At 36.4% G+C, this 12902-nt stretch overlaps 1 protein-coding gene across 3 annotated transcripts in view; it reads right to left on the reverse strand.

Annotated features, from left to right (window-relative positions):
- Nucleotides 1–271: 271 nt before the first annotated feature.
- Nucleotides 272–12902, reverse strand: part of LOC129279277 (mediator of RNA polymerase II transcription subunit 12-like protein) — a 52820-nt gene continuing 40189 nt past the window's right edge. The window contains exons 34-36 of one of the 3 annotated variants that reach the window (XM_064111676.1): nucleotides 5530–5622; nucleotides 5039–5289; nucleotides 272–4220 (exon numbers count right to left, since the gene is read on the reverse strand). In XM_064111676.1, coding sequence (XP_063967746.1) covers nucleotides 3887–4220; nucleotides 5039–5289; nucleotides 5530–5622 — 678 coding nt within the window. In that variant the 3' untranslated portion in view covers nucleotides 272–3886. Of the gene's footprint in view, nucleotides 4221–5038; nucleotides 5290–5520; nucleotides 5623–10651; nucleotides 10721–12902 lie in introns of those variants that run through there. The other 2 variants (XM_064111675.1, XM_064111677.1) reach the window with 2 other exon arrangements.

The following is a 12902-nucleotide window of genomic DNA, read 5'->3' on the forward strand; positions in this document are numbered from 1 at the left end:
TTCAGAATAGGGCCATCGCGTCTCTGTTTTCCAGTCTGTCTCTAAACACACACACATGCCCACACTCACCCCACACACTTAAACCCAAATATACATGAAAAATTGTTTACATAACATACACTTAACTTTTTTGTTGATTCCCATGTTTATCCCTTAACTTGCTTGAATGTATGCTTGTTCATCATGTTTAGCTGGAGATCAATCAGAAAGCACATCAGCCAACAACAAAAAAATAGATCTAACCCAAAGAACAGAACTGAAAACCAATGAATCTGTTGTGTATGTACATTTATTAATCTTATATCTCGATTTCAAGTCATGATGATGTCTATAATATCTCCATTAAAATGACAAATCCCCTTGACATTTTCAACTCTATAATTTACATAAAAGACAAACAGAAGTATATTATTTACATACTACATGAGGTGATTTTGGCTGTATTTCAGAAATAAACGGTGACTGTGATAAACAATTACATCTCTCATAAGAAGAGAATAAGACCCTGTTCTCATCGACTTTCCTGAACTAGTTTCCCTTAAACCAGTTAAGAAGATTGCTTCGCTGACATTCCCATCACCGGTGTCAAGAACCCCTTGACGTTAAGTGGTCTTGTGGCTAATGGAACCCTCTCAGTAAGGTAACATGTTTCGTACAAACTTTGAAACTAAACAATCCTCAGTTATCTGGAAAAAAACATGCTGTACTCACTGGACTGCATCAGAAACGCATGTACACCATTTAAACTTCAAAGTGATGATCGCTTCCTGAAGACCGGTCGTGTCCTCACCAATGTTTCAACCAGATTAACAATGCAACGCGGTCTTGTAAACCACACCACTTGAGATACTTGCAAAACCACTCATTACATTACCACATTCTCATAACATTTTAACAGGTTTCCACTAAACTAGTTTAAGAAAGTACATGTATATGAGAACGGGGCCAAAGCCGATGAATGACATACTATTTGACGACCTGTTTTGAAAAAAGAATCATCTTTGAAACACACTGATGGTTGTGACTACAGCAACGAAAGATTATTTCCACATAACATACAGTATCCTCCTGTCATGTATTCTACAAATGATAATTGCTAATTACAAAAACAAGTTTGGACACGACTATTGCTCCAAGAGTAATGTGAAGAAACATTCCATGCGACTGACTGACTGAGAGCATTCCATGAAGACTTGTCAGATGTTTTATCAGACAAAGTCTATTCTATCTGGCAGTTACCATAGTAACAGTCAGACATCTATGCTATCAGCTCATCAAAACCAAGGAAAGCAGATTGGTCTAACAACTCATCAGACAAAAACAAATCTTGATGAAATGCTACCTTGGACCATGTTTCATAAAACTTGGTATCAATTACAAGTTAATGTTATAAGCTACTGAAATGGAGAGATTTGAATGGTTGGCAGCAAATATGTCTATTGATATTTCAAGCTTTGTGCACAGCTGGGATTGACCTTAAACAAATAGAGCTTAAAAACCCCTGATTATGCAAAAGCTATGCTTTTTTCAGCATGAAAATCACAAGAAAAGCTGAAAGAAGCCTGTAAATACTAAATAAAAAGTTAGTGAGGTCAGCTTTATTCCTGAACCCCACACCCTTGTTCGTGAATCCCTTCCTTGATCAACTTGTCCATGGACTAACATACATAAACCTGAATGTTTGGAGCAGGTGAACAGAGGTTAACTTTTTGAATGATTCAAAATTCGCTGAATGATGAATAAATCATTTAAGTATGCAAGAATGAAGAAGAAGAAAAAAAAGATTGATGGCTGAAATTAATAAGTCAATGGCTAAGACTGCAAAGAAGAAGTAAATTTACACCTGTACAGTTTGTTCAGTAATAAATAAATATTCTCAAGATGCCTATCTATCAAAAATGTGATCATGGGATTACTAGAAATTTATTTCTACTGGAATATTGATAATTTGAACGTAAGCAATCATACCTAAAATATACAAGTTGTGCATGTAGACCGAACAGATATGTACAACTATTAGAAAAGGAACATGCACACCTTGAATATATAATAAGAAATATTGTATGTACAAAATCGGTGTTGACTATTGACAAAATATGTACTAGACAGACTTGGAATTACATTCAATGTAATGAGAAAAATGGAATAATATAAATAATGATCGAGAGAATGTGTCTGCGCAAGTCTTCCATGAGTTGAATAACCACCCAAGTTGTAGCAAGTTATCTGATAAGATTATGCAAAGCATTCGTTATCAGACCTGCCAACCTTTGAAAGGAAAAAAGTAGTAATCCAGAAGCTAAAAAGTCATAATTTTGACATAAAAGTCCTAATTCCATATGCACAACGTGGTATTATGAATTTCTTTGAAGAGGTAATATAAAGAATAGATTCCTTAAAAAAGAAGAAACTGGTACTCTCTTTTGCGTAAATCCATGATAAATCCAAGAGGAAAAAAATCGAGTCAGTATAAGCATGAGATATCATTCAGAGCGCTGTAAACAGAGAAACACGATCATGCAAATAATGAGCAACATCGGCCACCTTCAGATGAGTTCGCCACTGCCCAATGTAATTACTATATGGAATTAAATGTTAACATACTTATTTGCCCTCAACATCGTAATAGTTTAGGTCAAAAGCATAATGGCATAGTTTGACATGAAAATCATAATAATCATGACTTTTTCTTTAATAGTTGGTCTCTTCTGAATCGAATTTTGCCGTTGTCAAGCATATTTTCTGTGGTCCAAGAATTTCAACTTAGGCAGATTAGCCCATATGTTTATACATATTGGTCCAAGAGAAATTATATGTACAATAAAGTATTCCCAACTATGGTACAGAATGAATGATGAGCCAGTGCGTTGTGTGTAAACGTCTCTCCCATGTTTCATAGATGCAGGCTATGTTACAGTGGAAAACACTCCGTCCCTCGGATAGGACGTTAAATGGACGTCCCGTGTAGAGGAAAATCACCACCTTTGCACGTAAGAACCCACTGCACTATTCGAAAAAGAGTAGGGGGAAACCCCGGTGTAGTGGTCCACCTGCATTCCCCCAGTTATCGGGAGGAGAGACCTGCGGGTCACAGTTCTGTGTGCGCGCCCTTGTAGGCGACCCAGATTGGCTGGCTCCTCCAATGCGCCTTTGAATGTCTTTGACAGATACATGGCACTATACAAATGCTGTGCATCATGATGAAGGACTATTTCAAATTATTCCAAACATGATTGATGGAACTAAAAGCAATTTAATTTATTAATTTAAGGATTGGAAATTCCTCTGAAAAAGAACCTAATGCGCATAAAATTTTACTTGAATCACATGGTTAACAAGTCAGTCATTAATTCAATCTAATTAGTAATTCAGAGCTCCAACCATACATGTGGCCCATTCCATAAAACTTGTTATAACAAATTTACGATAACAGATATAAGCTACTAAACACCTTCAATCTTCAATGTGAATTTGTTATAGATTTTGTGCATTCGTTATTACAACAAGTCTTCGTGAAATGGGACCCAGGACCCGGTAGCACAAAGCTTAGAGACCGCTAATGAAATTGATTTCCATTATTGATCATACATTGCAGAAGGCTGCTTTGGTTCATAATGTTCCAGGTCTTCCTGGGCCATCCATCTGACTCCGCATGCCAGGCATCATGCCAGACCATGGAATGGAATGGGAACCAGGCGTTACTGAAGACACCCTTACAGAATTCTGTACACTCTTTTTTTGTCCAGTAATGGGTGTACATGTTGTGACCCCTTTGGTTCATAGTGTTCCCGAGCCTTCCTGGGCAACCCATCTGACCCTGCATGCCAAGTATTAAATCAGACCCTGACATGGGCGACTGACCTTACTGAACACACCCTCGATACCTTCAATAATGGGGGTACGTGTTGTGACCCCTTTGGTTCATAGTGTTCCCCGGCCTTCCTGGCCCGCCCATCTGATTCTGCATGCCAGGCATCATACCAGACCCTGACATGGGCACCTGACCTTGCATCTGCCTCAAGGCCAGCATCCGTTGTTGCTGCTGCTGCTGTTGCTGCTGCTGGAGGAGCTGTTGCTGACCCCTCTGTTGCTGCTGTTGTTCCTGCGGTAGCATCTGATGGCCCATGTATGTCCCCTGGCTGGTGGGACCGGTGGGATGCTGCTGCGGTTGCTGTATACCTTGGTGCATCTGGCGGTGTTGTTGGATTTGGTGCTGTAACCTGCTGGGCACCAAAACAAAAATATATTGCATTAAGAGAGATTTTTCAGATTTCAGATTCATTGATTTCACACCTCTTTAAAATACACAAAAATACATGAATACAAACAAAATTCTTATACAACAGAACAGATATTGACAATTATAAAGTATAAGTAGTCATAAACAGATAGTCATAAATAATGATCTCCGCTGTACGGCGGATGTGGGGTAAAGACAGAAAGCCATTGGCCATTGGTATTAAGATACTAGTCACAATGCCAGGTGTACAGATGTGAAGAGGAAGGCTATAGACATAGAGATAAGGTAAGGCAAGCAGCCATTTTAACATACAAAGTTAGAGGAAAGTACACATCAGAATAAACAAATCAAGAAGTAAAAGGCAAGATATAAAAGCTTCATAGGGTCAGAAATGGATTTGATTCTCATCAAAAAAGTCACAAAATTTTAGAATTTTGAATTTATACATTAGAATGTGTTGTCTCATCTTACTGAAAAGACTGGTTTCCTGGAATGTACTTTTAAAATACATGTATGTCACATGCTAAGAAATGATAAGAAATCTTCAAGCAGAATGACTTTACAAGAGGGATCAAGAATTTTGTAATGCAGGATGGGTCACAAAAAAGATCAATTTTGTCCATTATCCTTTCTTGACAAGCAGAAAATGGGAAAGGGGTTCTCGCTGCCAAATAGGACCTTAAGAATCCCTCATTCCATATAACACTACAAACACAATGGCGTATAGGCACATGGTCCCTTGCCCCACCCCCCACCCCCCCCCCCCCCCCCGATGGCTCAGAGCCTTTCTATACCCACCTGGCTCGAGTAGCATGCATCGGTTGATGCTGCTGAGGGGCGTAACCCATCTGATTAGGCCCAGATTGCTGGTTCATCCCTGGCATCATACGCTGAGGCTGGTTAGCCCCTTGCTGGGTTGGGTGAGAGAACTGTTGGTTGTACCCACTGCCAACCATGCTGGACGTTGGTTGACCGCTGGCATGGGGGTCAGTGGTCATCCCGGCCTGCTGACCCATCATAGGCATGTTGTAGTTGTTATACTGGTTTCCCTGAAAGAGAGAATGATTAGAATGAGTGGATAGCTTTTAAGTGACCAAAGCATGTGGAGTAGTGTTTGTCTTCAACTTGGAATGGAAAGTGCACTTTCATCAAATACATGTATAATCTGGTTTGGACAAATGCTTCTGAATTCAGATTGCTGGCAAGATACATGTATTAATCAATTAATTTCTAGTTTTCAAAACCTAAACTAGGTTGGCAAGAGAATATTATAATCTTACTGGCTGTACCATGTTTGACATCTGACCATCTGGTGTGATCCCTCCCGGTCCACGCCGGCGAGCAGCAATCTGATCACGTAATAACTTCTGAGTCAGCAAAGGCTGCAATGTATAATGTATAATAAAAAGAGGGGATGAGAATAACCATACAGGTGTATTGCTTGTATTTTGGCTCTCCATACAAAATCTATGAAGATTAAAATGTAGAATGCCAAGCATATGTTCTGAATAAGTACTTTCTGAGATACCTTGATAATAATTATGAATATCAAAATGATGCATAAAATATCAATTCCATATTAGTATATATATATATATACATAAAAAGGTGTCCTTGCATTCTTTGGTTACTTCAGCAAAAGATATAATCCATTATTTTCATTTCGTGAAATCCTTTCGTTTTATTACTGAGCTACTTCTGGAGAGTTTCGAATTTCAAGCTGTCAGCTCTGAAAACCTTTCTTTGCTTTTGATCGGCTATTAAAGTTCTAAACACAGGTGTCTGACTGTTACTATGGGTAACTGTCAGATAAAACAAACTTTGTCTAGTAAACATCTGACAAGTTCTTTCAAAGTTCACAGTCGGATACAACAGACTTTGTGAGATAAAAATTCTTACAAGTCCTGTTGTGAAATGCTCGTAAGGCAAAGATAAACTTTATTCATTACCTATAAGTTATCCCTTTTTTTCAAAAATATATCAAATACTATTGTTTAAACAAGAGGCAAATTATTATCTACGTCCATGCTCTGGAATCTGGATGCAAAGCTGAGGAAAAAGGTCTTTAAGAATATAAATTTGAAATACATGCACATGCAATATATACATGTAATACCCTTGTTCCATATCCTACATGTGCCGTATATTGACTGCGTGCCAATTTTCTAAAATGAAAATCTTACTGAAACAAAAAAAAAATATTATCTTCGGGCAATTACTGTACACTACTGTACACACTAAGAGTAGGCCTATATTGCACATTAACACACTACACTACTCTTCAAGCTACAAATCGGACGCATTTAAGAGAATGAACTTCGCGATCTCACATGAGAATTGGTAAATCATGAAACAAATTATTTGTATCCTTACATATACTGTATGTTATCAACAAAATCTAAAGGTCTCCGTCATCTCGTTTTATGAGGGAGGCACAACAAAATAAAAAAAGATTAAAAATATGATTTTTGCTTTTATTTACTATTTTGAACAGACAAAAATCTGATAAAATCTTACTGTTGGTGGGTATGTAATGACATGTGAACAAATTTTAAGTACCGGTAATACTTCCATACATTGTTTGATTTAACTTTCATACTCTTACATATTTTCTAAATATAGAAGTAACTAGAAGGCTGCATTTCTTCTTCCTCATTTTTGTCATGGATTGATTAGATTTCCCTTCTTGTTTCATTTCATTTTTGGATGCTTTTCAATTTCAGATAGAAATAATCTGTACTTTGTGATTAAATTGGCAACTCCATGAACATGTGGTCTAAGAATCAAAGTAAAATTAACTAAACTGATGTTATATGTATTTGAATATCAACCCCTACATTTTATGAATCATAGCCTGATTTGCAAGATTTGTGGAAATATGCAAAATGTATATTTATAAGAACAAATACAAATACAAAAAATGGTAAATTACTATATTTAAAGTTTGGAGACATATTGCCTATATGCTGTGAGCACCTTTTATCTCAAAATTTATTAATTTTGAGGACAACTGAGAAAAACCGCTATTACAGTTATGACATAAGTGGGAACATTCCTTTAACTAGAAAGAGTTTTCTGCAGGAATTAAAGATTATTTTCAGACAATATTAGGTGACCACTATTGCTATAATTTTAAACTAAACAACTTTATCAGCCTACCAGTGATATACTGTACATATACAAGTCTTTTCTAAACATACAGAAAAGTGTACACAAATACCAGCATCAACCAATACGCAAGCAACTATGATTCCTGTATTAAGCTGAATGTACAGTACCAGGGTTCCCAGCTTTTCAAGAAAAAAATTCCCTGAATTTTAAAAATTCCCTGATAATTATTTAAACCTATTCCCAATTTTGCATGTTTTCTGAGTTGTTTCACTGAATTACATGTATTTTCAGTATAAAACAATAAAGTAAAATCATGGACATGGTAAAACTAACTAGTACCACCATAACCAGTGATTCAATGAGTGTTGTTTTGATATGCAACAAAATATAACAGAGTCTGACTGACTACCGTGCTTTTGACTTTTGGGCAAATCAAAATTCCCTGATTTATCCCTCTCTTGAGGCATTTTCCCCCGATATGAGGTATTTTTTTCCCCCGACTGGAAAAGAGTAACATGAATCTCCCTGATGGGCTGGGAACCCTGAGTACACAAACTCCTCCGTCTTTGAAGCTCGTGTATAAAAACTGCATTTTGGCATGACATCTTGACATAAATATGAATCAATCAAGCATAAATATACCATGGATGTTTCTTTCATGCACTCTGCCATGCAGGAGATATTCCTTTTATAAAGCTCATGAAAATTTTAGGAGCAAAAAAAAAAAAAGAAAGAAAATTAAATAAAAAAGGCAAGAATCCATTTAATAATTATGATTTTGAATACTAATTTGTCTGATACAGTATCATATTGATCACCTGGTATGTAAAATTGGTTAAAGAAAATGGCAAGAAACTGTTAACAATTATGTTTTGACATACCACTTTGTTTTATAGAAAGGTACATGCATAAGATCAAGTAAATGGCACATAAATTTTAGCAGGAAAAAAAAGGAAAAAATTGCATTAAAAAATCTGATAATTATACTTAAACATGCATATCAACCAAGTTGCATTATTCCAGACACGATTTTTAATTAATTTCTTGAGGAAGTGAGGTAATGCAGATTTGCGAACAATACATGGATGATACGATAAAGTGAATGCTATAAATTAGAAGTTAAGAATCTAAAAAACTGCTGTAACTTATGCACACACTCACACAAGCAAGGTGTATAAAAATTTGTCTCCTACAAATACATTGCAATACAAAAATAAGAATATTGTTCACATAAGCTGCCGTCAAAGCAACCACAAAACAAAACCAGAGTGTGTTTACACAAAGCTGTATGTAAGCAACATGACTTAGAATGGTGATCCTTTATTGGACATGTTAACTTGGTGACAGAACAATTGCTCCTGCAACATTTATAATAATAATATGCGACATTTATATAGCGCTTAATACAAATGATATTTGTCTCTAAGCGCTGCATACTATTACCCCGGCTGTAGCACGGCTATCCTGATCGGACGCTCGAGCATTCAAGAAATTCCTTCCAACCGGGTACCCATTTACTACACCTGGGTGAAGAGAGGCAAACGTAATTAAACGCCTTGCCAAAGGACGCGAGTGCTGCGGTGGGAATTGTACCCCGGACCTTGTAGTTCAAAGTCCGGAGATTTATCCACTGAGCCACATTTGCTCCAGTCTTGATATCTCAGAGGGCATAGACAGAGCTGCCAACCTGACCATGAACATTTCAGTATTTCAAAGGCTGAAAATCAGTATTTTGGTGAGGAAATCAGTATTTTCAAAGAAATACAACAGGAAAACACATAAAACTGGAACTTTAGAAATCAGTATTTTGCATGAAAACGATCAGTATTCTTCTCTTTCCTTTTTCCGGTACTTAAAATGGAAAATCCTTGCTACTTGGCAGCTCTGCATAGGATTAGAGTTAGGATTGTAATATAGTTTTTGGTTCAGAATAATGTAAAGATAATGGTTAGGGTTTATTTAGTTATGGATGTTGGACTTTATGTGTGGCTTAACGTGCAGACTTTCCCTCAGAGCACTTGTTGCAAGAGCAAATGCCATGGAACCATTTTTATTCCCTCAACTACAATTGAAATCCACTCTTTTTAGAATAAAATTCATAATTTTTAAGAAGAAATTAATTGATTATTTCCTGGTTGATTAGAATTACAAGAAACGTTTAACCATAATTTTTAAACAAACAAGTTTGGGTATCTTATCTAGCATATTAACAGGTCATCAAAAAGTTGTATGTGACTTAAGTACAGCTTTATGAAATGCACCCGTCCGTACATCATAATTATGCCTATTAGAAAGGACAAGAGAATATTAGCATCTTAAGAATCTTGAGTGATTCATGAATCACCAAGTTGGTAATTTTCACTAGCAACTTTGCTCTGAGCCAATCAGATGCAAGGGTTTCAATAGTTTATAACAATTGTCAGTTAAAGTCACTGACTACTTGTTTCTCTTGGATTTATTTGAAGGAATCAAACTATTTCAAGCCAAAAAAAAAAATCAAGCGTTGATCAAATAATGTACAATCCTAATGAAGAACCAAATCTAAACATCACTCAAGTAATTATGGTAAAGGGGTGTAAAATTTCACAGGTCCTAAAAGATACATTGTATGCACTTCTTATCATATGCCAACAGGCATACTGAATTTTTTATTTATGGAACTGTGACTGCAGATTCACAATCACAATTACCACTGACAATGAATATAACAATTTTGAAAAATGAACAGAATAGCTATAACATTTTTTTTCTCCAGTTCTAAATTTCTTTTCTGTTTAATTTCTCATTTTCAAATTTAATAATGGCAAGGTCAGACATAAGGCATCTGAAATGCACTAAGAAATTGAATGTATAGCTTTTTTCTTAAACAAAAAATAAAAGTGGAATAAAAAGAGTTTCAATAAAGCGAGTATTGCACCGTGCTTCTTCTTGGGTCCTTCGAATATTTAGAATAAATTAAAACTTGACAAAATAACAAGTATTTAAATTTCCATATACATGTACATGTATGTAGCATAGAATATGTTGAAACAAAATATTTGGTCCCCCAATCGTACCCCAAGAGTGACAATCGGCCATTTTTTTGTAAACTGCTAATACACGTCAATGCTGTACATGCTTAAAGACACTCAGATATGAAAAGCATAGCTCTCTGACCTGCCAACAAATATAGAAAAGCGCATGCTTATCTCTACCCGCATACTTTACGAAAAAGGGAGAGAGAGGAAGAAAAGCTAGCGATAAACAGAATGGTCAAAAGTGGAAGGGAGCCATTTTGTTACTCAGGCAAATCTCATGCAAGTAGGTCTGCATCCGTTACAAGATTTTTACCTTCAAAATATTACTGCCATAACCGTAACCTTCATCTCTCTGTGAAAAGAAGCCATCATCAAGACCTCATTAAATTGATGAAAACTTACCCAAAATCTGGACTTAATGGCCTGTATTCTGAACTCAGGTTTAAATTAAACCCTGGTTTGAAGTTGCGGTTTAACTATGGAGAGCCGATTGGAGCACAAATCCCTAACAGTACACATTCAATTTATTAACTCATATGACACCAAAATTGTTCATAATTGTCTGGGAATGATAACTGAAGTATTTTTCTTCATTAAGAAAGCAAAAGGAAACAAAATAGTAAACATAAGAAATATACAATATAAACAGAATTTTCGAACATTTGGCTCTCCATAATTTTAGTGCAGAGATAGATCGTGGTCTAAGTTAAACCTGACTTCAGAATACGGGCCAATGGGTGGTATATTCTCACTTTTATGGTCACCTAAATCGTTTACCGTCACACCTCACATATTAAAGAGCCCATGCTTAAAATGGCATTTATAACTTTTGGCATTCAGCACTTTTATTCCTGTTTGATAACAATTAAGCTACATGTAGTAATAGTTTTCTTCTCAAGTGAAAACGCAATTCTAGTGTTGCTTCCAAAACAGGATTTGACTTTACATACAATTTTTTAAAGCAATACTGTCGTCAGGTGGGGAATTTGATACCATTCGGCTCCTTTCCCATCCAGTGACAAACAATGTGTGATATCTGGGGCCCGTTTCATAAAGGACTAGCAACTGTTGTAACTTTGCCATAATGGCAACTACCATGGTAACAGGGCTCAGCAGCCAATCATAATCGTGGTTTCCATGGTAGTTGCCATAATCGCAAAGTTACAACAGTTGCAAGTCCTTTCTGAAACGAACCCCTGCAGCCTGTTGCATAAAACGTTTTACCTGAGAAAACTCTGGTAAAAACTGAAAACTAAGGTTAGTCTGACTTCTGCCATTAACTTTAACACAGGGCAAAAACTCAGGTAAAAAATACCTGAGTTTTCTCAGGTAAAAGTTTTATGCAACAGGCCCCTGGTACACTTTGAATGTCACATATTGTCTCGGATAGTAATGCCATCATCTCACTCTCTGCGGCATTATTAATAGCTTCAGAGGATGAAGGGGAAGGATATTCTCTGATGGGACAAAAAGGTCTTGGTGTGCCTCAGAACAAATTATATATATCGTCAGCTTCCCGCAAGAAGGGATTTAGCGCGCATAATGTACATTTTCGAGAAAACGCATATTATGTTTTGACCTTATTTTTATGCTTTTAGCAGGTAATGTATTATTTTCTGTCCTAATTCTCAAGCTTTCTGACAAAGCAAGATTTTTTTTTCATTGATATTTTGTAAACGCTTTCTAATCTTAAGTCTTTGCCCGCCACGTACACTATCCCCCCTGCGCCACATTAATTTTGGGGTGCCACATTCAGAGGGGGTTTGAGTGCACTGTCTTATTTAACTCGCAATAACTTTTTACTGGTTTGTCGTATTGACAAAAATTGTGTAGCAAAGTTTTAGAAAAATGAATACTCTTGCCAATGGTATCACTTTTGCTATGTATAAAATCATAGATTTTTAGAATTTTAACTTTACATTCTGTTTCCAATTTTTCGTTTAGGAGGGTATTTTATACCTCTTATATTCAATACTCCCTAATAAAGGTTAAATTTCTAAGTTAGTCCATTGAAAAGAAGTGTTCTTTAGCTTTCATTACATACCAAATCCATGTCTTTATGGTCATTATGAGCTAAGCAGTTTAGGATTGAAATGGGGCATTCAAAAAGAGTAAACTGACAATGAACTAAACTCTTCTATTGAAATTGACCCTGGCTACTCCTCAATAGACTTCCCGTCCTGGGAGACTTCCCGTCTATTGATACTTTGATCCCCTTATTTTTATAGGGAGGTGGCAATTTTTATCATTCTTTTATTACAAGGAAAGCAGCGCAAGCTATTGAAAGCTCATCGAAATATATCCTAAAGCAGTTAAAAAAACTAAATTTTACGCGAAAAATCTCTATGTAAACAACGTCGGCGAAAGCTATAACACGAAAGCTAGATTCGTAAACAATGCAATACACGCGTCGCTATTGTATGTGTGTGCACACAATTACAATTAAATGCGTTCCGTATGCATTGTGTGCGAACTGTGACTTGAGTCGTCGTTGGCAGTCCGCTGTATGTGCCGCGAGTCGTCCGTGGTGGGCA

The sequence above is a fragment of the Lytechinus pictus genome, chromosome 16, assembly GCF_037042905.1.
Source record: "Lytechinus pictus isolate F3 Inbred chromosome 16, Lp3.0, whole genome shotgun sequence".
In the NCBI taxonomy this organism is placed as follows: Eukaryota; Metazoa; Echinodermata; class Echinoidea; order Temnopleuroida; family Toxopneustidae; genus Lytechinus; species Lytechinus pictus.